The following is a 26,549-nucleotide window of genomic DNA, read 5'->3' as shown; positions in this document are numbered from 1 at the left end:
CGCCACAGTGGCCTACTTATTACTGACTATGTTTATTTACCTCGTCTCCGTAATCGTTATGGCAAGGTTACTCTCATACTTGACGAAATTTCCGAAGTTTTCTCTATTCTGCGCAGTATACCCAAAATGCATAGTTTCAACGTTTTACTTAATGACCGCACACAATCGTGATTCAGCTTACTTTACACATATTAATCACTGCTACGATTGCATCATAAAACCGGTGTTTGCGAACTGCAGCTAACTCCCGGCAAATTTTAACTATATAATTAGTCGATTTTACTTCACTGTGGAGAGCGCAGACAAAATAAAATTTGGCTTCCCCGACAAAAAATCGTTTGTTATTGCTATGACCCCCAAGCGCCCTGGTCCACGGAGCCTCGTTTGCCTAAGCACCCACACCTAAGTCATAAGGACTTCCATGATGTGTCGCACAAACTAACTTACAAATCCACTTATTGGTGCTGTTGATTTTGATTCGCAACTAGAAAAAAAGTTGAGAATCCTCTCTCCCCATCTTACATGTTCCTGTCTCATTTTTCACCCTCTTTGTAAAATACGGGGCTCCTACTTTTTGGTAAAATGTCCCATTTTTGTCCTACTTTCCGAGTTTTGTTCTACTTTTACTACTTTTTTTTCCAGATCTTATCAAAAAAATTCGGTTAACTTTTTTTAAATGAAGGAATCATCAAAGTATTGCCAAATAATAGAAATATAGTAGATTGCAATTAATAATTCTGCGAAAACACAAAAGTTGTATTGTTTTATTCAGGTTATTTGGGGGGGGGGGGGGGAGGGGTATATATGTGGTGCTATGTGATTTATGAATTTTTCTTTTGCTTAGTTTGAGGGTTCAAAAACTCATTTCGTGTTAACGTTTTGAGTAGTCATTAAAAACTTTTATCTGGATACAGAAGAAAAAATTTCATATTTACTACTCCATGGTCTTAGACTATTCATTATATTGTAATTAACATCCATCATTCAAAATTACGGTGTACATTTTGTTTATAGGTAAAACAACAGTTTGCATAACGCAGTTTGAATACATAGGCCTATTTTAGATTTTTTGATTTTGATGCTGCCCAATAGCATTCAGTCGTCTTCTGTGTTTTTAGGACATGCAGAGGCATAAACAATGTTTATTAAGGTCTGCTAAGAGTTATAAATGAAAGTGCTTCATTTGTCAAAAACGATGACACTGGAATAGAACAATAAAATATTAACGAACCCCCCTTTAGAAAATTGATGGACACTTCAGTAAAACCATCCGGTTCACCTTGACTTATTTACATTGTCAATCTTGTAATTTACACTGTGCATTCGGAAGGCATGCCATTGTTAGAAAACTTACATGTCTTCATAATTTGCTGTACATCCGGGAATACAGTTGACAGACTGGAATTCGGAATACTCCTTCAAAAAAAGAATGTAATGTATATTGTGAGGAGAGATTATTGTAGAGAAAAGAATTATCTCGGTAGTTTCTAGTATGCTGTTTTGGCCCAAATTTTCGTTTTTGTTACCAAGTCATTTCTGCTTTTTCTCGAGTCAATCTTATAGGATCTTGAAATATTGCTATGGAAAAAAAAATAACATTAAAAAAATACTTCTTTTGGTTTTTTTATGTTGATTGATCTCATAAGATTATGTTTCTTAGGAGTGCTCCCCCCCGTACCTACTTTTTAAAATTTTTTGAGTGGTAGCCCTGAAAATATCTTTTAAAGGCAGTGGTGTACTTGGGATTTTCTCGGGGGGAGAGAGGACTGTTTCATCATTTTTTTCCTCTTCAAATAGTTTTATCCCGTTTTCTTGGTGCCAAAAAAAACCACCACCACTATAATCTATCGAGTGCAGGATAGGGCTTGCTTACGCCAGTGCTTAAAGATAACGTTTGGTAAGCTGTATGATTTATATTTGTCTCTGTGCACCTTCTCCCTCCTTGAAGTTTGTACAAGTATTTGAGAAACAACCTTCACATAGTGTCTTAAGCGTACCGAAAAAAACAAAACAAATTGGACTGCGTTAGAACAGTATTCAATCCGTTTCTACGGATCTTGTGGATCTACCTTCACAAGTAATAACTTGTTTTAAAGTTACTTGTGTTCAAGTAATGCCTTTTAACCCACTTCCGCAACAACAATCTTGTTCTGAGAAAACATCGTTATTCCTACATCACTTCAGTGAACATCACCGTTGTTTATAAAAAAATTCGTTGTTTTTGAGTTCTTGAATATCCCGGGATTTGGCGTCTTTTCGAATGGAAAAGGTGTTCTGATTTGCTCCCAGAATACCGGTATATACACAAACATTCACCTTTTCGTTCAATATTCTGTTAACAACTATGGTTTCCTTAAAACTAATCTGATTTCTCGGGTTCACCAATGTGATCCTACTTGCCCTTTATCAGCGCTAGTAATACTCACACATAAGGGATCATTCAAGTATTACGCCGCCATTCAAATAAAACGGCTAAAAAAATTAGGGTTTTTTAGCCGTTTTGACCCTCCTCCGCCGCTTCAGCAAAATTTCGTTAGCTCTGTCCCCAATCTCCTATTGCATATTCGGATTAGAGGCGCACGTGGGGGTCGTGCCCCCTTCTCCTTGAGACAATTGAGACAATCAAAAATTTATTTTTCATGCAAAAAAAATTTCCAAAAGAACTAAAATGTCGAAAGAAAATACGGTCCACGCCGCTCAATGATCACATCGGGACTCGAGGTTTCTGATGACAATAACCGAATGATAATTATGTGTACGAAAAAAACTCCCGTTTAGGAAAAGGAGTTTTCAAGCATCGGAATCACCAAGAGAGTGACTTGGAGACAGGTATTAGGGGCTATATACATTAGACTTTATAGGTACTATTAGACATTTAATAGGGGTATAGCCTAGCGCTTCAAATTTGAAGTATGAGTGAGCGGTCAAAAAAAATTGGCTAGAATAGGAGAAGGGCAGCAAAATTTGTGTAGCCCATAGGCCCGCAAACCAGAATGTTTTGCATTGTTCCGCAACGAGCCCTCGGCTGAGTGAAAATGTGTTCTGCGGTAAAAATCGCCATAAAGTTTTCTATACTTTTCTTGGAATTCCTCCAGATTGTGTGGTGCAGTAGCTCTGATTGTTCTGCTACGTACATCGCAGATTTCGGCATATTCTGCTTTGAGGCCCACAGGCGGCAAAACCATCAATCCATCTTTGCATTTAGCTTTCAATGCAATTTGATGGAATCATTGCGGATGTGTCTGGTCTTGACTATAACGCAAGTGTGACCCATAACGCGTGATCAAGTGTTTCGGGGGGAATAGTAAATAAATACACACAGAAATACACAAGTTAAAGGTATCAGTAAGGATATTTCCTATTTTCATAAAGGGTGATTGATGACGTAATCATCATTCACACCCCCCCCCATCAAAAGGCAGCAAAGCCGGAGAATACCCCCCCCCCCCACTTCGGATGCTGACTGCAATACTTGAATGGCCCCTAACAAGCGAGCTTTATCTGCGTATCACAATGTATATTATGTGAAATCCTGTTATGTGTATCCATTCGAGAAAAAAATATCCATGTATGACAATGTTAAAAAAAAAGGTTCCCATATAGAATGCTTCTAAAGGATTATATAAAGAGTGGAGAAAGTTCCACTGTTAAATCCGGACTTGGCTCTTCGATATTCCGAGAAAGTGAAGCCAAGGGAAAGGGGGGGGGGGAACCCTCCACTTTTTTTTTCCTTTCGATTATTCGTTGTTTTTCCCCCCTAGAAAACAGGATTCCGTTCCCTTGTTTCGCGTGATGCACTTTCCGTCGGGGAGTTACTACCGTACTCTCACCTATAGTAAACTTGTGCTCACGGAACCTAAAATAATCCTCGGAGAGGAGAGAATCTATTCGAAACACAATTCTCTCAGAGGTGAAACGTATGTGTTTTTGATTTTCGGAGATAACGAAGGTAAAACGGGCGAGAGCAGTGACGAAAGATAAAGCGTTATTACGTTCTGCTGAATTTTTGTGAGATTGTTAAAATATAATGAGTTGAATTTCTACAACGAGGGTGCTCAACCTTGTAGACAGAGCGGACATTCTAATAATTCGGTAACATCACGGGTCACACTGATTTGAAACCTGTTGTAGACCCACTAGTGTGATTTGAAACCTGTCTAGGGCATTCAAGTGTTTTGTTAGCCTGTCGCTGGCCATTCTAGTAATTTGGTAGCAGGTCGCGTGTCATTTTAGGAATTTGGAAACCTGTCTCAGTCCATACGAGTGATTTGAAGCTGTAACGAACCACTAGAGTGATTTGGTAGCAGGTCACGGGGCCATTCTAGAAATTTGGAAAACTATCTCGATCCACTCACGTGATTTCGTAGCTTGTCGCGAAGCCATTCTAGAAATTTGGTGAGCTGTCACGGGCCGCACGAGTGATTTGGAAACCGGCTGTTGGCTACAAGAGGGAATAGACAACCTGTCGGGGGAAGGGGGCGGGCACTCGAGTTAATTCGTTAGCTGTTGAGGGCCATTAGAGTGATTTGATGATTTTTTCGTGGGAAACGTAGTTAAGTTGATCTAATGTTGAGTTCATAGTCCCTTGTTTACCACCTGTCGTGGCTCCATTTTCACATAAGTTTCACCTGTCCCCCCCCCCCCCCATCACCACCTCGAATATCCCAGGACCGCAGGGGAGGGCATCCCATTTTAAGAACTACTGCGGTACGGTATAGAATCGCTCAGGAAGATGGGTGATGAGGGAAAGAAAACTTCTGAGCAGGGGAAGGGATGATGAACGAAAAAGTTTGGGTAACTATGCATTACGTAATAATGCTATGCCTTTTTTGGATGCCGACTTATCCCCATCCGCCCTCAAAAAAAAAATAATTTATAAAATAATGATTCTCAAGAAAACGATGATTCAAAAAAATCTGGGTCCCAGTCCGGTCCACCAGAATTGAAAAGATATTCCTGAAACCAGTAGCGCAATAAAAGGATTTGTAACTGTAAAGGATTTGTACGACTCATGTCAGGGCCGCTATTGATTGGTTAAGAAGCTTTGGGCTAAGGCTTTCCGACTAAGCATCTTGTAAAAATCCTCTAGTGACTCCTCCCCACTCCGTAAGAGACGTGTGTGTGTGGGGGGAGGTATGTTCTTCGAAGATGATAAATAATAATAAATAAAAAGATGTAAAACATATATTGAGAAAAAACTATCTTCAAAGAACAGAAGAATTAGAAAATTTCTTTGAATAACTCGTCATAAAACCTTCTCATTCCGACAATCCCTAGCCCAGACAGCTCCATCTGACATCTTCCCCTTCCTTTCTGTCAATCAACTGCCAGTGGGCAGGGTCAGTTTTTGTTCAAAGTCTGATAACAGAAGGGGAGAGAAAGGAGGCTTTTTTTCCCTTTCGCGGTAGTATACGATTATGCGTGCAGCATAAATAATAGAAAACTATAGCTTTTTTTCTTTTTTGTTCTTATTATCATTTTGTGTGTGTGTGTGGGGGGGGGGGGGGGGAAGGAGCATTTGTCAGCTCACGCAATTAGAAAACAAATATAGTATTCTTGAAAATAGGTGGCAATTTATAGAATTTGTTAGTGAAGGTTCAATAGACAGTTATAATGCGGATCGGGAAAATTCTAAAAACCGCTCAAAAGGTAATGCAGTTTCAATCAACTTATGTAATTATGTAAATTTAAAATGGCTTTCGAAACTTAAACAGATTAATTTCCTTGAAGAGATTTTCTGTGCCTCGAATTTACCTGTTTGTTCCCCCCCCCCCACACTCCCCAGAGTAGGTCTTCGTGTGTACGCCTCTATCTCGTTTTAGTGACACAAAATTTTTATTAAAAAAGGATCTCCTATTCACGTGGGGGGGGGAAGCCCAAAAGACTATTGACCTGGTCTTTCAGGGTCAGTAGTTAAGGTATATCCTCCAGCGTGGTCCAACCCTTCTGGGTAAATGGCTTACATCCCATCAGGGACAGAGCCTGGATCGCGACTGGCCTTTAAGTAGTTAAGGTATCCGACTACGTTGAAAACGTCATTTTGGAAGAAAATATGGATTTTCATTTTTTTATTTTTTATAAAAGCCCTATTTGTTGTGATTCTGAAACGGGCCTTGTTTTGTTTATATGATGCTTAGAATCAAAGTTACGTTCATTTTAGTGTTGCGTTTTTACATACAAGTAATACGCGAATAAAGACTTTAAACGCGTTTTACGAAGAATGCTATTTTTGACATTTTACTTGACTTTGTGACACGATTTTTAAAAATTGATGCATTGCATCCTTACGAAATTTTAATGTGATATTTTGCTATATATTGTTGAGGTTATGAACCAAAATCTAAGGTCTATCACATATAGTTTTTGAATTACAGTGTTTTATAGACAAAATGTAGGAAGAAATTTCAAAAAATTCACACGTACTTAAACATATTTTGGTGTAACTTATGAACATATCATGCAATCCTCTAGATTTTGGTTCATAACCTGCAAAATTACTAGCTAAATGCACTATGAAAATCACAAAGCATTTCATTATTAAAATTTTTTGCAATCGCGTTTCGAATATCACATGAATTTTGCCTAAAATTTGACATAAAAATGACTTTTTCTTAGAAAATATAATAGATAGACAAAAATTTGTCACTGTTTTGACCATTTCGAGACACTTTCAATCAAAAAATGTATTTAAAGTTCACTCCAGGACCATTTTAAAGAAAAGTGACAAGAAAGGTAGTCGGATACCTTAAGCAGGGTTTTCAACCTTTAAAATAGTACGGGCCAAAAAAAAATTCCATGAAGCCCCAATGGGCAAGTCACTGGAGTATGTCTATTCCTACCGTTCTGAATGTGTGCGTCGTGGTTCCTAGGAGCGTCACTAATCTTTGTCAATTGCGTCACGACGAGCTGTAGATATTGGGTGCCTATTTACGCTTTGAAGGGGTTGTTTTGTGGGTGAAAATGTCTATGAAACTATTCTGGGGAACAGCAGATGAATTATGAATTGGGAAAGGGAGCCGTTTGTGACAAAAAATTCAGAATCACTGCCCCTAACAGATATGAATTTTCATTAGATATGAATCTTTATCGATTCTGAAATTATTTCTCCACTAAATATGAATTTCCATAGATACTGAGTGCTCCTATTAAAAATCGAATTACACCCCCCATCCCTCGGGGCGTGGGCCTCCATGTTGGCAATTACGGCGATATGTTGAGAAGCACTTGGCTAGGAAAATTAGCCAGGCAGCTTTCTCTGCCATCCGTTTTCTCAGTACTGGTGTTGGCATCGTGCTGGAGTCTCATCGTGAGGACCCATGTTAGAACCCTTTTAACACACAGTGGTGGTCGGGTTAAGTTGGATTTCTGCGACTTTTTCTGAGGTGTAAATGCGAGCCGGTATCCCATTTAAAGTGTCTCGGCAAAGAGCAGACAGACCTACAACCGGAGATGAATTTAACGGTGGCTCACCGGGTCTCGACTTCATATTTTCTTTTGTGACTGGGCCCTCAACCGGCTTTTGCCTGCTACACGACAGCGACACAACTGAAAATTCTAGCACATTTACCATCTTTACTTCTAAATATGGAAGCCAGTTGGCTGCACCAGCAAGAACACGAAAAAGGCACAATTCTAACAACTAAATAAGTTAGGGCCACACACATTCATAGCACACATTTCTCATCAATGCCGATCCAGGGGTGGGGGATAGGTACTGTCGCCCTGCCCACAGACGAATAATATGAGAGTAATTTTTTTGTCCCATAAATACGGGATGATCCAATCCACTACATAATAAGTCGCTTCTCTCCCACACATCGCCCTGTGAATGTGCTTTCTTCCACTCCATTCTCAGTAGAAGATATCAACCTCCGCACCTTCGAATCTAAAAATATCTTCCGCCGCTCCATTTATAGCTGAAGATGCCTGCTTTCACTCGCAGCTGAAGATGTCTGCTTTCGTTTCACTCGCAGCTGAAGATGTCTGCTTTCGTTTCACTCGCAGCTGAAGATGTCTGCTTTCGTTTCACTCGCAGCTGAAGATGTCTGCTTTCGTTTCACTCGCAGCTGAAGATGTCTGCTTTCGTTTCACTCGCAGCTGAAGATGTCTGCTTTCGTTTCACTCGCAGCTGAAGATGTCTGCTTTCGTTTCACTCGCAGCTGAAGATGTCTGCTTTCGTTTCACTCGCAGCTGAAGATATCTGGCTTCGCTCCATTCCGAGCTGAAGATATCTGGCTTTGCTCCATTCCGAGCTGAAGATATCTGGCTTTGCTCCATTCCAAGCTGAAGACATTTGGCTTCGCTCCATTCCAAGCTGAAGATGTCTGCCTCGGCATCATCAGCAGCTGAACATGCCGCTCACGTTCCATTCGCAAACTGAAGATTTTCCACCTCAGCTTCTCCCGCAGCGGAAGATATCTGCTTCGGATCATTCGCAGCTGAAGATGCCTGCCCCTCCCCCTATTCCAAGATGTCCGCTTTCGCTCTATTCGAAGCGTAAGATATCTGGCTTTGCTCCATTCGCAGTTGAAGATGTCTGCCGTCGCTCTATTTGCAGTTGTAGATGTCTGCCTCTGCTTAGGCATGGATTCGGGGGGGGGGGGGCTATGTACGATCTCCCCCCCCCCCCACCCCCACGAAGAGCCGAATAATATAGGGAAATATTATTACGAAATTGAGGTCTTTCCACAATTTTTGAAGAACCCCTCGGGACAATAATTTCTTGTTACCAAACCGGAAATGTCAAGATATGCTCGAAGCTTCTGGATTTATTCAGACGGTGGCGCCACAAAACCGGCACTGTAGAAGAATTCTATAATTTTTTCGTCATGTCTATGAAAACGGCGGGAGAGTTGTTGGACGGAATGCTCAATAACAGAACTCTGATCTGGTTAGCGTGTATCTCTGCTTGTAAATACATGTAGAAATTGCTGTTCTGTGAATGAATGTGTGACGTCCTGAAGATTGCTTCATCCTCTGCTCCTTTCAAGGGCTTGTGAAAAATTATCCGGAACAATATTAACAATCCGCGTTTCCCGTAAAATACGGGACGATTCAATGAACTTACACAATTCTCCTCTCCCCACACATCATTCATCCCGGATCCGCGCTTATTCTGCTGCCTATTCCAATCGTTAGAAATTCCCTAGGCCTAAAGGAATGTGTACGAGGTGCATGTGCGATTAAGTAGTTGTGCTGCACTTTAAAAAAATTCCCATGGAGCCGTATAGGCCTGGTGGCTAATTATTTCAACTTTTATAATTATTGTTCTTCATTCCAGTTCGATTACATAACGACAGATAATGATATATATGCAGATTAGACGATAACAAGTCGATTTCTCGAAGACGGAAACATCGGAATGATTAATTATAAAGTTCGTGAGCTTAAAATGTTCAATTAACAACTAAATAATCGAAATACGTCTGGAAATTTTTTTTTCCTCACACGTCGTTAATTTATTATAATGATGATAATAATAACGGGCACCTCATTATCGCAGTTTGAAGTAGTACCTGAAATCACGAAAAATATTGTCATTATTTTAGCCGAGTTTGATTTTCCAATGTAATTTTTTATATAAATATATATATTCTCATTAATTGGATTTTGATTTATGGATTTTTTTTTTCTTTTCTCCTGCGGAATCGACATCTAGTTTCATCGCCGAATTATTAATTTTTATTTGTTTTTCTTCCGAACTGATTAATTAATTCCTTGCACGCTTTTATTCGAATCAGGAGAAAGAAGCTGCTTCTCTTTTGTAATGACCCTGAGATGCGCCCGCCATGAGCATCGAGCCAAAACAAGCCCCTGTATATGTAAGAATCTAGTTTTCATAAGCATATTAATTATTATTATTGAATTAACTGTGTGTTTTTTCTGCTTTGTCAGTTTTTTTTTTCCTCTTTAAATACATTTGAACTTGACTAATTCCAACTTAAACTTTCTTGTTCAATTTAAACAATTCGAAGTTGATGGGAATAAAATCGTGATTTTTTTTGTATGAGCAAATTTAGTTCGGAAAAATTCTACAAGAAGTCAGACTTTGATTTTCTCAGAACAACAAATTTTCCAAAGCCTAATAGAAGCTTCAAAATTACATTATGTTTTACTCAACTGTGTTTTTTTTTATCATTTAATGCCCATTTTTTTAATATTGTTCAACTACTACTTCACGAAACACCAACTCTGGTCATATCACTATATTGCAGTTTATTCCCATTAATGAGTTAGGTTGGAAATAAAGGCACCATCTATCGGTGGTAGTCCCAAGCTCGTTAGGAAAATATCTGTAGTTTTCCCCAGGTTTGAACCTAGGACCGTGACAATAACTTTCACGGTGGTAGACGAGCATCTTGCCACTCGGGCGCTAACATTGTTTAATTGGAGTGCATCGAAAATGTGTACCACTTAATTATTGATTTATAATAATTATATAATATTGTAATAAGTATAATAATATAATAATTAGATCATGTTTAACCTGTACATCAAGGTGTAACATTCAAAATCAGAATATTTTTTTTTTTTTATCGTCATTAAGAGCATGAGTATCGGAAAATTCAGATTACGTTAACTAAAGCTTATTTCCTTCATAGCATAAGGGTACGTCCATAGTGCACCGCTTCCCGCTTCTCGCTTTATTGCTTAAACCGCGGCAGTTGTAGAAGGCGAGATGATTCCGCGCGATTCTAGCCGGTGGTGGTTATACTGCACCGCTCGCGGGAGCGTCTGCCTGCATGGACAGTTGGCATCATGGAGCTATCACGTGGGGATCTATTGTGTGTTTTTGTTGACAACAAAAAATATTTATTATGAAATCAAACATGAAAGAATGACGAATGTACATGAAATTAATAGGACTCGCCTTGAAGTTGCAATGGGTTTAGTGTAATCGCTAATTATAGTAAATTAATTAATTGGTGATAGATCAGCGATTTCGCTTTTAGTGCCACAACAAATTTTCGATTAGAAAAACGAAAATTAATCGTTACAAAATTCCGTTTGATTTAGTTTTATCGTTAATTAGTTTATATTAATGATAAAACTAAATCATGATCGATAATTAACTAATCAACTAATACCGATAAAACTGAACTGGCCGATAATTAGTTAATTAACTAATTAACGGCAAAATCCGTTGGATTTCGTTTTATCGTTAATCAGTTTATTAACGATAAAACTAAATCATGATCGATAATTAGTAACGATAAAACGAAATCCAACGGTATTTTGATTAATTAACGATATCGTTTTCATTACGTCAACTAATTAACGATTAGTATTAACAATAATTAGGCGTCATAAAAACTCCGTTGGATTTAGTATGATAATTAATGATCCTTAATTAATTAATGATTTCGCTTATTATGTCATAACTAATTAAAGATTAGTATTAGCAACAATTATCCATCACAAAAACTCCGTTGGATTCAGTATAATCGTTAATTAACCTTAATTAATGATTAACCAACGATATTGCTTTTATTATGTCATCTAGTTAACGATTAGTATTAATAATTAATCGTCACAAAAACTCCAATTGGATTCACTATAATTGGTAATTTTCTTTAATTACTTAATGATTAACGATTTCGCTTTTATTATGTCATAATTAATCAACGATTAGTAATAACGATAATTGATCGTTACAAAAACTCCGTCGATTTACTATTCCATTATAAAACGAACACTTAGAGGAAAGTATCCGTTCAAAACTGCAAGCGATGAGCCGGTCAAGCGAGAAAAAGAAATAATAATTCATTCTGGTTAAAGCGGGTAAAAGCAGTTTGAGCCGGTAAAAGCAGGTAGGCGGGCGCACTATGGCCGCCCCAATGAGTTTTCACGATCTTTTTTCAGCCGCGATAAAGCGAGTAGCCAGAAGCGGTTCACTATGGACGTACCCTAAGGCCGCAATTACACTGTAAAAAGCTCTTTTATAAAAAGTAAACCGATAACCTCATGGGGCGCAGTGGCCCAGGTCGATGAGATACTCGCCTATAGTACCATAGGGTGTTTAGAGGTGCCGCGAGTTTGATACCCGGTTCGTCCTTGTCAGAAAACAACTTTACTGACACGGGGGTACAACAGAAACGGCGACATGACCGCAGAATAAGATTGCTACCGCAAGGAGTCCCCCCATCGAGGGGTCAGGGCAACAACCTCTCGACGAGTATAAAAAAAAAAGCCTGCCGTTCGGAATTGGCAAAAAATTGTAGGTCCTGGGGTCTAATTAGCGTTTGCAAAAAATGACCGTGCTGCGACAAAAATGATCAAATGATCACCTCATTTGTTACATTCGTTCGCTTATTGGTTGGATTATTTTAAGTTTTATCAAAGAGCTTTTACAAAACTTTTATGGTGTAATCCCGCAACGGATGATCATGAAGTGTGTCCGTAAATCAGGCTTTGAGCATTGGTAAAGAAATTCTGTAAGCGATATTGATTCCAGAGCAATAGCTAAATCAATGATTATGAATTATTAAAATTTGTTATAGTGTCATAACTGATAATGAAATTTTAATGATTGGTAATTATTATCGTATGTGAATTCTGATGATTAAGTTGCAATTTGTAGTCATTTTTTAAGATCTGGGATAGATTAAATTGATAATTTGAACTTTTTCCCCAGTAACTTTATGGACTTCTAATTAAACAAGTTCTACTGCATTTAAAAAAGGGTTGTGCGATTTCGCTGCCATAGATGGCGCCACGTGCACTGACAGTTTCAGTGCCGTTGACTTTTCATTGGTAGCAATTTCAAGGAAAACTGATTAAATCCACTTTTGTACTTTATTGAAGACAGGGATTCGGGCGAAAAGCTCCTTACATTGAATTGACTTGCTGCAAAAATTTATCGCTTTCAAAATCAGTCCTTACTATGAAAATAGCGAGAATACAATGATTTTCATGCTGTCAACAAATTTTCTGAACCAATATTCTTCGTTTGTTGAGTATATGCTACTTTACTTTGTTTTCAAAAATCTGAGGCGTGGATCAGTACTCTCTAAATTGGTGGACTTCACAAACATTCAACGACGTTCATCCCTAAACGGTTAAAATATGTTAGTTGACCTGAAACTATACTTTATCAACAATAAGGATTTCCACAATAATATTTCCCCTATCATATTTACAACCTTGACAACAATAATTTCTTATTACATTTTCTGCTAGAATGCTTTCACAACAACGTGCATCATGACAGTGATTCTTTGCAAATAAACTCATTTTGCTCTATGCGTTTTCCAGAACAAGTATAAACACCCTTGCAAGGATACTTCCACCAACAATGTACACCCCAGACTAACTTGAATAATTGACCTAACAACAATGACTTCAAAACCACATCGACTTTAACGATAAGTTATGTAACAATACCTATGTTAACAATAAGCTGTGCAAAAAATAACAATAAGCTATATGCAACAATACTTACTTTAACACTAAGCTATATGCAACAATACTTACTTTAACACTAAGCTATATGCAACAATACTTAATTTAACAATAAGCTATATGCAACAATACTTACTTTAACAATAAGCTATATGCAACAATACTTACTTTAACAATAAGCTATATGCAGTAATACTTATTTAAACAATAAGCTGTCCAACGATACTTTGTTGAACAATACATATATTATTAAAGTGTTACGGACATTCTTTAACAATGAGTTTTGCAACAGTACTTTCTAGGGAAGTTGCTTTTCTAACAATACTTTCCAGTGAAATTTCCTTTCTAACTTTCTAGTCAAAGTGCCTTTCTAACAATACTTTCCACAGCTATGACCAACTGCAACAATAGTTCCTGGAAAACTTATCTTTTTCAACAATATTTTCAAGTAATCAATATACATAGCTATATGTGAATTCAACTATGGGCTTCGTAGCAATACTTTCCTGAAGAATGGTTCTGCAATAAATAATCAGGTTCACCCTTTATACCAGACGCTTGGCCAGGTACGTCTCGATGATTTCGTTGCACCAAAATTGTTGCTTAGGACCCAATTTTACATATATTATGAGGGGAGATATCTGCACACATTATTTCATTAAATTAAATGTGGAACATCACAAAAAATTCATGAAAATTCAGCACTGAAGGTAATTTTATCATGATGAAACAACAATTCCGAAACTAATGAAAATTTCACAGTTGATGAATCGAAAATAATTGAAAGAAATAATTCCAGCAGCATCAATGAAAATTGATAATTAATGAGAGAAATAATTCGAGTTGATGGAAATTTAAAACAAGCGAGAAAAACAATTTCATAACTGATGAAAATAGGATTAATTAAATTAATAATTCCACAATTAATGAAAATTCTTAATTAACGGTAATATAAAAAAAAAACATGAATTCACAAGAATTCAGAATTAACGGAAGAGAGAGGAAAGTTCTGGAATTTCTCTGAGAATTCGGAATTAACGGGAGAAATAATTATGAAAAAATTCAGAGCCAATAAAAAAATAATTCCAGAATCGTGATGAAAATTCAGAATTAATAAAAGATTAATTCTGAAATTATTAATTTCAGAATTAATGAAATTAATAATTTCAGAATTAATGAAAGATAATTCCAGAATTGATGAAAGATAATTCCAGAATTGATGAAATTAATAATTTCAGAATTTTTGAAAGATAATTCCGGAATTGATGAAATTAATAATTTCAGAATTAATAAAAAATAATTCCAGAATTGATGAAATTAATAATTTCAGAATTGATGAAATTAATAATTTCAGAATTGATGAAATTAATAATTTCAGAATTGATGAAATTAATAATTTCAGAATTGATGAAATTAATAATTTCAGAATTGATGAAAGATAATTCCAGAATTAATGAAATTAATAATTTCAGAATTAATAAAAGATAATTCCAGAATCGTGATGAAAATTCAGAATTAATAAAAGATAATTCCAGAATTGATGAAATTAATAATTTCAGAATTAATGAAAGATAATTCCAGAATTAATGAAAGATAATTCCAGAATTGATGAAATTAATAATTTCAGAATTAATAAAAGATAATTCCAGAATTAATGAAATTAATAATTTCAGAATTAATAAAAGATAATTCCAGAATTAATGAAATTAATAATTTCAGAATTAATAAAAGATAATTCCAGAATTAATGAAATTAATAATTTCAGAATTAATAAAAGATAATTCCAGAATTGATGAAATTAATAATTTCAGAATTAATGAAAGATAATTCCAGAATTAATGAAAGATAATTCCAGAATTAATGAAAGATAATTCCAGAATTAATGAAAGATAATTCCAGAATTAATGAAAGATAATTCCAGAATTGTTGAAATTAATAATTTCAGAATTAATAAAAGATAATTCCAGAATTGATGAGATTAATAATTTCATAATTAATGAAAATTCAAAACTAACGGTGATACATAATTCCATTTCTCCGTTGTGAAAATTCAGAACCAATAAAAAAATAATTTCAGATTTTTATGAAAGAAATAATCTCAGAATTTAATGAAAGAAATAATCTCAGAATTTAAGGAAAGAAATAATTCCACAATTGATGAAACAAATAAGTTAATAATCGGTGTAAGCCTCCCCCCCCCCCACGATACTATTTACTGTGAGTGCGGGGCCTGGTGCGACCGCACCTGTCGCTCACCCACTAAGGGCGGCTCTGACAATGATTTTATGTGGGAAGCTTCTCGTGAAAAACGATTGTGATCAATGTTGTTCATACTATAATGGAAATATTATGGTAGAAATGAGTTTTCCATATATTTCTTCTAGAAACCGATTGAAGAATTTCTACGCAAACGAGAAATGGTTTTGTATGAAAATATTGCTTAATTTTGTATTATGTAACAAGTATCGTGGCATACATCTAGATCAAATCTACACATAGGAAATATGTATTATTCCCCTCATTTTCACCGCTGTATACATTCGACAAACGATTTGTGTGATCGAACTTCATCTCTCTTTTAAACGAAACAAATGGTTTTTTTTCTTCCCCCCTACCAACAGGGTGGAATAGAAATAACTTACGATGCGGGCGAGCAGCGGCGTAACGACATTGACAGGTACTACCTCGTATTCCGTGGTTCCGAAGTACGACACGTTACAGCCGCCACTGCTGTTTGGAATCGTCAAGGGAAGTTGCTGTTGAAAGCTGCTGTACCCGGTATGACATGTTATTAAATTCTTTTTTAATGTTTCCTATATATAGATGAACTATTCACACGGCATCTGTGATATTTTGTGATATGCGTTTTCAGTGGAGTATATTGTTTTTTATCCTCTTTCCCTGCTCATAACAAGCGATGGCTTGCAAATTCCGCTCCTTTCATTTAAAAAAAAATCATCCTATAAATCTGCAGTGGCGTATAAACCGCAATATGCTAACTTTTAATCTTTTTGAATTTTAATATCTCAGCCAATATTGCACTTGGAAACGTGAAATTTTTTGTTGGTATCAGGAAAGACAGAGTAAAAATTTTCTAATTGGGTTTTTGAAGACACGGTGTCCGTATAAAATGTTATTTTTTTATTTTTATTTTAATAACTATACAACCCCTTGCAACATGAATGACGTATCTGAGTTCTGCACATATATTTGGGTACTTTTTCTAATTGGAAGTGTGAGTCTAGGATCAACGGTTTGCCAGTAAAATACGGCAACGGAAATTATGAAATCGTCCTGCCTATTGTATTCATGGAATCTTTGTCTCTCAAATCTCGAAAAATATTAAGAATAATCATTTTTAGTTTGGTTTTTGAATTTTCGAAAAACAAAAAAATTTAAAAGTTGCTATTAACCATAGGGCAAAGAAAGGAATTAAACAATATTTTAAAGAATTTGCTAAAATTAATGGATGACTAATGTAATTAATTGCAGAAAACTGAATTCTACAATTAGAAAACGAATTATCCAACGTGCTGCGTCGAAGTAAATTTGTCTGAAGTTTGCAACCCAATTTTTTTTTCTTGCTGTAGTGTGAATCACAAAGAAGGTAATTATGTATCTGGAAAGTAATAATACTTCAGTACACATTTATTTTATATGCTATTTTATGCATCCTCTTTAAGACTGTATAAGGAGTACAATTCGGATACAATTTTCTTAAATATTTCTCCCGACTTTCTATATGCTTAATTAATTATGGAAAAAAGTTATCAGCTCAAAGTAGAAAATTATGCATTGTAGGGGTTAACCAAAAAAGAGTCTAAATAAAAAATTATTCAAAATAAATGTATAGAAAAGAACAATGTTACAAAACACACTTGATTAGAAACATACATTAACATTGTACTCTGTCAGTACGAGTATATCCACTGATGAGATATGTTACTACCCTTGGGATTGGTTCTCCCTAGACACGATGAGGTTGTATCTTCAGGAACATACACTCCATGGGGGAGGAGGAGTGTGTGTATATACATGGAAAACACCCTTTTATCCCCTTTCATTTCGTTCAGAACTTCCCATTTTGGGCGTATTTCTTTTTCGATACGATTTAGTTCGATAGTGTAAACAGCCAAAGAGCCACAGTTGGTTTTCATTTTCTCTCTGTGATACACGTGATGTATCCAACACAATTTGAATTCACGTTGTCTACATAATATATAATAGTAGTGACACATAGTGTAACACCCTTATTTCTCACTTCCCCTTTCTGTTCTGATTTGCATAGGTGTTTGTATGTAATTTTGTTTGGTATGGTATTTTTTTATACATGTATATGTATTCATTTTGAGGCCAGAGCGTGGAATACAATGGCAAGTGGGTCACGCACACACACAAACATGCGCATGTATATTTGGTTTTCCATTGCAAGACATAACTTGTATACATGCATCTGCTATCAGTTGGTTTTTTTTTTGGACTTGACAAGCGTTATAAATTTTGTTTCGCTTTCTCTTTTTCTTGTTTTGATTATGACTTTTCAGTCGCCTTTATCTTTCTTTTGTTCATCTTTTTCAACATTTTCTGCGCCATGTGGTGTTAATGGACGTTTTGTGGAGATTGGAATTGTGGGGTGTGATGTCCGGCGTTCATTATTGCATTCATAGGCGAAGATAGATATGAAAGGCTAGGGGAGGGGGCCATGATGATGCCAATTTATATATAGGCCTTTACGGGCTCCGTCATTGACGTTGGGGGTGGGGACAATCCATGCCTCCCCCCCCCCCGTATCTCCTCCCATGATTGCATTCTTCAGTACATGCCGTGTCAACACAGGGTTCCGTGATCAGTTGTCATTTGAGAAGACGTTTTTACACAGTCGAATCAAATTATTGTGACCACATCCCATTTTTGACATCGATTGCGTGTAGCTAATTAAATGCGGCGAGTGCAACGATCTGGCTTAGTGCGAATATGGGGAAGTAAGTGCAAGCAAGTGCTCTGGGAAATGTACTTTCTTTCAATCCAAGCACAACTCCGGCCTATCGCCATGGGGCAATTTACTATTGAATCAGTTACGACGGTAGTGTGCATGTGTACACTACCGTCAGAGTTTTGCTGACGGGGGAGGGGGGGGGGGGTAAAAAATGACTAAAAATTTGCTTACGTAATACTTAAACGGCCCCGAAGACCCCTGCTCTAATAACTGTTTTTGGTTAGATTTCTGTTTTTCCCCCCTGCTTAAATTCATGTATTATAATAGCAGCGCCATCTATGCCTGAAATACTCAATGATTTTTCAAGTTCCCAAAAATTTTAACTATGTCAAGCATTTTTTTGCAAACCATATTCCCATGTATTATTTGATTCTATATATTTTTTTGATGTACCATCGGTTCTCTACTGCTCAACGCTTTGTGTCTGAGTTGAGTAGCCCTAACATATTTATGTTGACAGAGTTGTACTTGTTTCGTGTTCTAGCTTTTGCTGCTATGTCTTCCATATTTTGTAGATGGAAAAAAATCATAAATTTTCATGCCATGGAAGTATCGGGCTGAAGCACCGGGGGAATCTGTAGCTTACCATAGTGGGACTTTCTTCAAGGAGAGATCGTAAATATATATACATTCCGCCGGCCACCACTGTGGTGTTGCGAACCAATGACGATACCCACACAGCTAGCTGCTGTAGAATGCAACCAATCTAGAATGTGTCCGCCATTTTCGAAACTATCATCAACGTTTGTTTTCTCAGGTTGTGTGATGTTGCGGAAGGGGGTCCTTGAAACCACATCACAGCGTGGGATCGCATCTCCTCGGTCTTAAGCGATTTGCATAATTGTTCGCTGTCGTGACTCTTTGCGTACGGATCTTTAAGACGAGCCGATCAGGTTCGAGCGAACAGTTTAACGAGAAATAGGGGACCGACGTTGATTGCGGGTCCCGTTACTTCAAAATGCACGCTCCTTCGTGCTGTTTGCGTTTTTCGTGCACCGTATAGCCTCGGTACCATGTCATTATCATTTTCTGTTTGCTTGGAGAGTGAATTTCGAACTCGACTTCCGGGTTTCCAACGGGCATACCTGTTCACTCACTGTCTGTGGTGTGTAGTTTTATGATATTCAAAACGATGGCGCTTGGTTAAGGTTGGTCAGCTTTTGACGTTTCAAAGAACAATGAACATTTCAAAGGGGGATTGTTTAGATCTTTTGAAGTTAGGAAATTCTAAGGGGCAGGGAATTATATCCATTACTTCGTTAGGCATTCTCAGCACAGGTGACGATGGGATAGACTATGCAACACTAGAGCGTCGATTAATGATATGGAAGAATTTAATGTCGTTGCTGGGACAAGTGCCAGTCCTGATTGGTTGGGTCCTGGGACTCAGAGTTCTAATCTGCAGCAGATATTCCCTCAACTTCTCATGTTTCAAACAACATATGAAAATGCTGTAAATGCTAGAGCATCCGGTTCTTCCCCAAGAAAATCAGTAGAGTGCAGGTATATATACCTTTCTGTATACATACATAAATGAGTTGCTGATGCATTGCCTGCCGCTAGAGGTGCCAACGTTGAGGTCGCGAAATCTCTCGAAACTGTTAGGAGAATTTCGTACCGCATTAGTCTTGCGCAGGATGATTTTTTACCCCCCCCCCCCCACCATAAACACGTGAAGATTTCTTATCCACTTGGCTATGCGTACTACGCTTGTGTACCCAGAGAAATGCGTATAATGGCTGTCTACCCTCTTTGGAATAAACTTGCATAACACTAGCAGGAGGTTTCCGTACTTCTAAAAATGTCTAGAGAGCTTGGGTACTCCCTCTTCCTCCCCCCCATGTATGTTGTGCAACAACTTTTGCTTTCCCGCATTTGTTTTAATGTAGTCGAATCCTGTTATAACGAACTACAATAGACCGGAGAAATCACTTCGTTATAAAGGAATTCCGTGTTTTTGCATTGTTCCCATGTAAATCTTAGGGATTAGAAAAATGTTCGTTAAAACGAGATTTCTGTAATACGGGATTCTCTCTCTCGACTGTACTTTACTTTCCCGACATTGCTCATTGCTTTCGCGCCCCCTTCTTCAAGGTCATGCGAGGTGCCCCTATTAGATACATGGGATCCATCTAAACATTGCCCGGAGGGGGGTCGGAAGGCGCTAAACGACGAGATCTGGTACCATGCTTTTTTAGAGTAATTAAATCGATCTGGTAAGCTCATATCTCTCCAGGTTGGTACGGGGGTCTAAGAGCATCACTTTGCCCGGAAGCCCATGATTTTTGGAACTCCCCTACACAGAACCTCCAATAGAGGGAATTTCACTGAACCCTAATATAAGGTCCTGGGGATCGACTTTTCTTAGAAAATATTTGCTCACTGTAAATAAATGCTTAACTTAAAAAAAAATCAATCTAATAAGTAGAAAAGTTCTTGCTCCTGGATAGGACGGAGGGAACATTAAAAGGAAATATGGTCCAAAAGGGACCACGGACGAAAAATGATTAAAATACCCTGTATTAATGAACACTCATCACCAGAAGACAAATTTTTAGTACTACAGTTGACGCCGCTTATTAGAATCGTGGACAATGTTATCATTCGGGTATTGTTATCACTTTTGCGAAGAACGGAACGGATCAATAGCATAACACGAAAGAAAATCCGTTTATAGTTATCGGAACTTCTCGGATGTTATTTTTTTTTGCGTATGAAGTTTGTTTTTTTTGCGCATTCTGAAGCTAAGGCTTAACCAAACTTATTTATTAACTTACAAGACTATGTAGGGTAAGACCTACAGAGTTTTCCCCCTGTTCCCCAATCTTTGTTGATAAACATTTCCGTATTTAATGTTGTAATCGGTCCGTAGTGATCCATGTACGCGTGCAGTTGCTTTTGCAATGGCCTTCCTGTAATGAAGATCATAACGAAAAAAAGCCCTTTCCTTTAGTTCTTGACCAGTTTCTTTCAGTTGACCGGATTCAGTTTTTTTTTCGGGAGACGTTCGGGATCTGTGAAACGAAATTGTATGTTAAAAAAAATTTATCGCAATTCCTAATATACATTTAACAGGTCCATTTTAAATGCGTCAAAATGGCTGAATAAGAAAAATGCGAGATTTTAGTTCAAAGGAAAAAAAAACAACTCCGTTTGGAATAGAATTTGAACCTTAAAAATTGAACTTTTTGCAACCAATTATATGCGAAAGAAAAAGAGTTGTCCCGTTTTATTAACACCAGTTCACCACACACCCCGTTCGACAAAACGAGATGTATGGTCACTTCTTGCAAACGGGACTTTTTTTTTGAAAATTGTTATCATTTGGTTATCGTTATCCAAACCCCGATTGGATCAAAGTAACCCTTCAACGAGATATCTCGCCTCCTTAAAAGCCTCATATGTTAGCATTGACAAGTTCTGATATTTTGTAAAATTTTCTCGAAGGAATGCTGTTCCGGATAAAGTCGCACAAGTCCTTGAAATGAGCAGAGGATAAAACAATTTCCAGGACGTCACAGATTTATTCGCACACAACAGCTAATTTACATGCATTTAGAGACAGCGATATCGCGAAATACAAATAAAGTTCTCTCATTGAGGATAAAGTCCAACAACACTGACCCTTCTCTTGTGATGACATCAGTTTTTTGTAGGTACGACAGAAGTTTCAGAAAAAGACGATTCGAGGAAACCCCATTTCACAGTTCCAAATTGGCGGCGCCACCGGACGGACAGAAAATTAACCTTCCAGAAGAATCTGGACGTTTCGCGTTGCACCTTCACATTTCTCCTTTGGAAACAGGACATTTGCCAAGTTTGTAGATTTTGAGGTGTTTTTAACAAAATGTGCTATCGATTATTTACAGGTGAAAAAAATGACGTCTATTTACACAATCTTCGTAATAATACTTTTTCCCTTACACCCCCCCCCTCCCCCCAGTTTATATTTGCTGAAAATCGAAAAAAAAGCCTTCATTAAATATGGGGCATTTTAAAGGGGGTTTATTGATTTTCTGCTATGCCGCTTGAAGGGCTAAGCGGCGTGCACTGTTAATGTCCGGACTGTGTTAGTTTTCCCGGGATCAATTATCTCATAATCGAGTCTGACATCAGTCTCTCCGAGACCGTCCACCCGTTTGAGAAAGATCACAAACCATCCCAAGATGGTCGTTCTGGGCGGTCATGTCTGTGTTAGTGTCCTTTATGAGTGTGATGAAGTAAGCCTTTACTATTCATCGATTCGTGAGATCTCTATGGTAGAGGTAAGTAAATGGGCTTTATCTAATTTAAGGAACCAATTCTTGGTCACGGTATCAAATAGACCTGGCATCAAGCGCAGGATGCACCCCCCTTTTTTTTTAGAAAAGAACATCCATTAAAAAAAAATTTTTTTTTTTGGTCCACGTGGAAAGAGTGCATATCCTCATCATCCCAAAGGATGTTGCAATTCATTGCCAGGGCAAGATGATTTTTTTCTTTTTTGTGCCACCATAGCCGGCTGGGTCAGCGGCTAAGAAAAATAATAAATAGAAGAGCAAGAAAGACAGACAGGAAAGTAAAGTTTGATGATGATGGATCATGGACTGGACTTTTATATCCAGTTGAATATAACCCAGATCCCCCCCACTCCCTATCTCCTCCTCCTCCTACCATGTCAAAGATTTCAGTTCACGCGCTGCGGGCCTCTGTGCTTTGCCAGCAGCATTTTCAAATGGAAAGGTGTGATGACAGGGCACCCCAGCTATGTGGTAACATGTTGGGATGAGATGCGTGAGTACAAGGACAGACAAGGGAGGGGGAAATGGTATATCAAGACATTTTTTTTTATGATCGAAGAGAGACATCTTTACTCCATATTTTCATTGTCTATTCCCATTGAAAGATTACCGTTCTTTGAATATACCGACCACCCCCGTGTTGCGTGTTTTTGACGATTTTCTACAGAATATATGGATTATTTTTTTATTTCCTTTATATATCCAGACATCATCAACTGCATTTCCGGGTTAGACTTCTTGCTGACCTCTGGACAACTGAACTACACATGCACCTCGTCCATATTCCTCTGCGGAACTTCTAGCGAATCGGTACATGTTCGAACCTAACGTGAGGTTTGTTTCAGTGTAATACCTGTCATAGTGCTGCCATTTGTAATCTATTTTCCGAACTATGAGTGAAGTGTAATGATTGAAGATTTGTATCGTTGTAGGCCTGTTGTTTTTTCTGTGGTGAGACTATAATAGAGAGTTAATTTTTCTCTGTGGTGAGGCTTTGAAGTTGGGTATTCTGACCCATAAGCCGGATTTTCGTAATAGTAGGTTTTTCTGCTCCGCGTGAACCAGATAGGACCATTTCGCGTATGCAGGAAAGTGTAACTTTATCACGCTACGCATTTGCATTGTCCTACCGTGGTGCATCATCTGTTCCCGTCTGCACACATCCACGTATTTTTGCGCAATAAAAGAGACAGAACGGAAGGGAAAGAAAACAGAAGTGGAGAGATCTGCGAAATGCGTGGCGCACGCCGCATTTGATCCCTCCAGGAGCAATCGACCAATCGCGCCCGATGTAAAGCGCTGGCGTGTGGCGTGTTGCAGGAAAACGGTCGTACGGCTTTTCCTACTGGTTGGTGGACGGCGTGTCGCGCTGGGCGATTCACATTGCACGCAACACAGAAAACAGAAAACCTGCTCCTATGAAATCCCGGCTTTAGACTGCCGATCGCAAGTTGTGTCCACACTACTCGTGCTCATGTTTCTTGCGCTCGTCAGTGAATCCGAATAGAAAATACTGTATGTCCAAGGAAGACCATGGACGAAAAATGATTAAAAACCACTGATTTAGTGAAAGGGGTTTTAGAACAGGCAGGGGTACCACAAAATGTGTAAGCTTTCCAAGAGTGCCGCGAAAATAGTAGGTTAGTAGGTAGTAGTATATAATTTAGGTATCCCTTCGCGGCACTCTTAGAAAGCTTACACATTTTGTGGCACCCCTGCTTGAGCTAGAGGCCCTTTCGATAATCACTGGTTTTTATCCTTTTTCGTCCGTGGACTCTCCTGTGTTATCTATCCTCCCACCACCCCAGGAGCGAGACCCTTTCTACTTATTGAATTTATTTTTTGAGTCTATTTATAATGAACAAAAATTTCACAAGTAAGCATATCTCCGAAACCCCCTCCTTTCCCCAGGCTGTTGTGCAGTGAACTTCCTTCTTGTGGGAGGCCGTATCTTAACAAAAATCATGGACCCGTGGGCAGAGTGATTTTCTGAGGCCCAGTACTTGGCTGAAAGTGGCAGCTCACATGTATACAAATTTACTCTCGAACATCACAGTACAAGATCTTATAAAAAGGCACCCATATAAGCGAATGGTGGGAGGGGGGTGGGTAGTGGAAAAAGCAGATTTCAGCAAAAAAAAAAAAAAAAAATTGACCTATGCGGAAGTATATTAAACCCCCTTAGATCATTATACACACCCTCGCGAAGTCTCCCCCTTTTCGTTCGAACAGCATATATCTGCTTAGGCTAGAGCTGGACGAATCCCAGGCGCCAGGTCACCATGGCGACTAAAAAAATGGTATTGGCGAAAAATTTTTCTTTGTTTAACTACTAAATTGCAGACTGAGAGCAGCACTAAAAGTTTGAAATATATATCAACATATATCTGCCAACATAAAATAGGGTCACTATGCCCTGAAAAAATCAACAGAAGCATTATTTTGGACTTTTTTCTTCGGGTAAAAATGTGTTTTCTGCGCCTAGGATTTTTTTGCGATTTGTCCAGCCCTGGCTTAGGGGCGCCTTATGGACATTAGGCCTTAAAGCTATTCCATAGGCACTTCTGCCTGAATCTGAAGGTAGTCGTACTTTTTCCCTGCCACGCATCACGAAAAATCTTTATTTCTTCATCTTTGAATGTGGGGGTTTTTTTTCCCACACGACTACCTGTCAACCACCTGTCATGATTGTCACTTATGGCCCCTTTTAGAGTATCCTATCCTAGGACTGCAAAAGGTGATATTTTCCCAGGTTGAGAACTACCACTGTTACTACTTAACCGTAGTAAACATTCTACTTCGAAATTTCTAATGAATTGCTGCATGCACGGAACGTGTTGTGGGTATAAGGTGCTGGGAAAAAGTTTAAGTACAACCGAAAAATTATCACACATCAGAAACCTGTTAATGTAAATACATGGATATTTTGGAGTGATAATTATATATATACAAGTGAAAGTAATTATTTTCCAATGAAAAAAAAATTGGTGAGTACTACACTGTCACGGAATTTTTTTTTTTTGGATTTTTGATAAGACGAAACCGGGAAAAAAGTATAAGGTGATTGGAAAATTTTGTATGCTCAAAATTATTTTAATAATAAAGAAAATTACCCCCGTCTCTATAATCGTAACATTCTGGATGTCATCGATCGAGATAAGTCGTAAGTAACTTGCTGTGGAATCTTCTTCCGAGTCTGTTTGATTGTTGCCACAAGGTCATGTTTATTTTCGCACTGCGTACCACTTCTCGTGCCAAAATGCCCCACAAGAGTTCTCTACAGGATACAGATCAGGATTTCTCGCTGGCCAGTATAGTTCCACCGAATTGACTTCCAGCCAAGACTTTGTAGACAGAAGCTTTGTCCTGTTGGAACAAATGCTGTCCAGAGGTGTCTCGGGTAGTAGATTATCTGCCAGAATAGTCTTGATACGTCTCTGAGTTCATTTTGCAGCTTATGAACGCGATTGGAGTTTTTCCTTGGGATGCACAACCTCCCCAAACCATTCACCTCCGAATTGGCGTTCCGAAAATAGGGCTCTGTCACGGCGTTAGGTCATGCCAGTAATGCTTAAAACCATCAGGCCCATTAACTTGAATTTCTCATCAGAGAAAACGTCATCATTCCACTTAGCATTAGAAGGTATGTGATTTATGGCGAATTCAACTCACTTTTGTCTGTGCTGTTTTATAGGGGGAGGCGTGCTCGTTCTTTTTGCATACTGGACATTAGGATTGTTCATTAACACTCCACGCACTGTTCGATGTGTACAAGTAAAGTTGTATTCCTTCTGAATTACACCAGATATCTTTTTTTTCACTTAAAAACTGAATAATCGTCTTTTTTTGACGAATGGCAACAGAAAGAAGCC

General features: G+C 38.0%; 1 protein-coding gene across 3 annotated transcripts in view; it reads left to right on the top strand.

Annotated features, from left to right (window-relative positions):
• LOC149071617 (rho guanine nucleotide exchange factor 28-like) overlaps positions 1–26,549 on the top strand; it is a 270,366-nt gene that overhangs the window by 10,294 nt on the left and 233,523 nt on the right. For all 3 annotated transcript variants that reach the window (XM_089247791.1, XM_089247789.1, XM_089247792.1), the window contains exons 2-3: positions 9,741–9,821; positions 16,023–16,179. In XM_089247791.1, coding sequence (XP_089103917.1) covers positions 9,789–9,821; positions 16,023–16,179 — 190 coding nt within the window. In that variant the 5' untranslated portion in view covers positions 9,741–9,788. The remainder of the gene's footprint in view (positions 1–9,740; positions 9,822–16,022; positions 16,180–26,549) is intronic.

Source organism: Pholcus phalangioides, unplaced genomic scaffold, assembly GCF_987345545.1.
Source record: "Pholcus phalangioides strain wild (caught in Gottingen) unplaced genomic scaffold, Ppha-v1.0 ptg000018l_1, whole genome shotgun sequence".
Classification (NCBI taxonomy): domain Eukaryota; kingdom Metazoa; phylum Arthropoda; class Arachnida; order Araneae; family Pholcidae; genus Pholcus; species Pholcus phalangioides.
The sequence above is the reverse complement of the archived record's forward strand: the minus strand, read 5'-3'. Positions and strand labels throughout refer to the sequence as shown.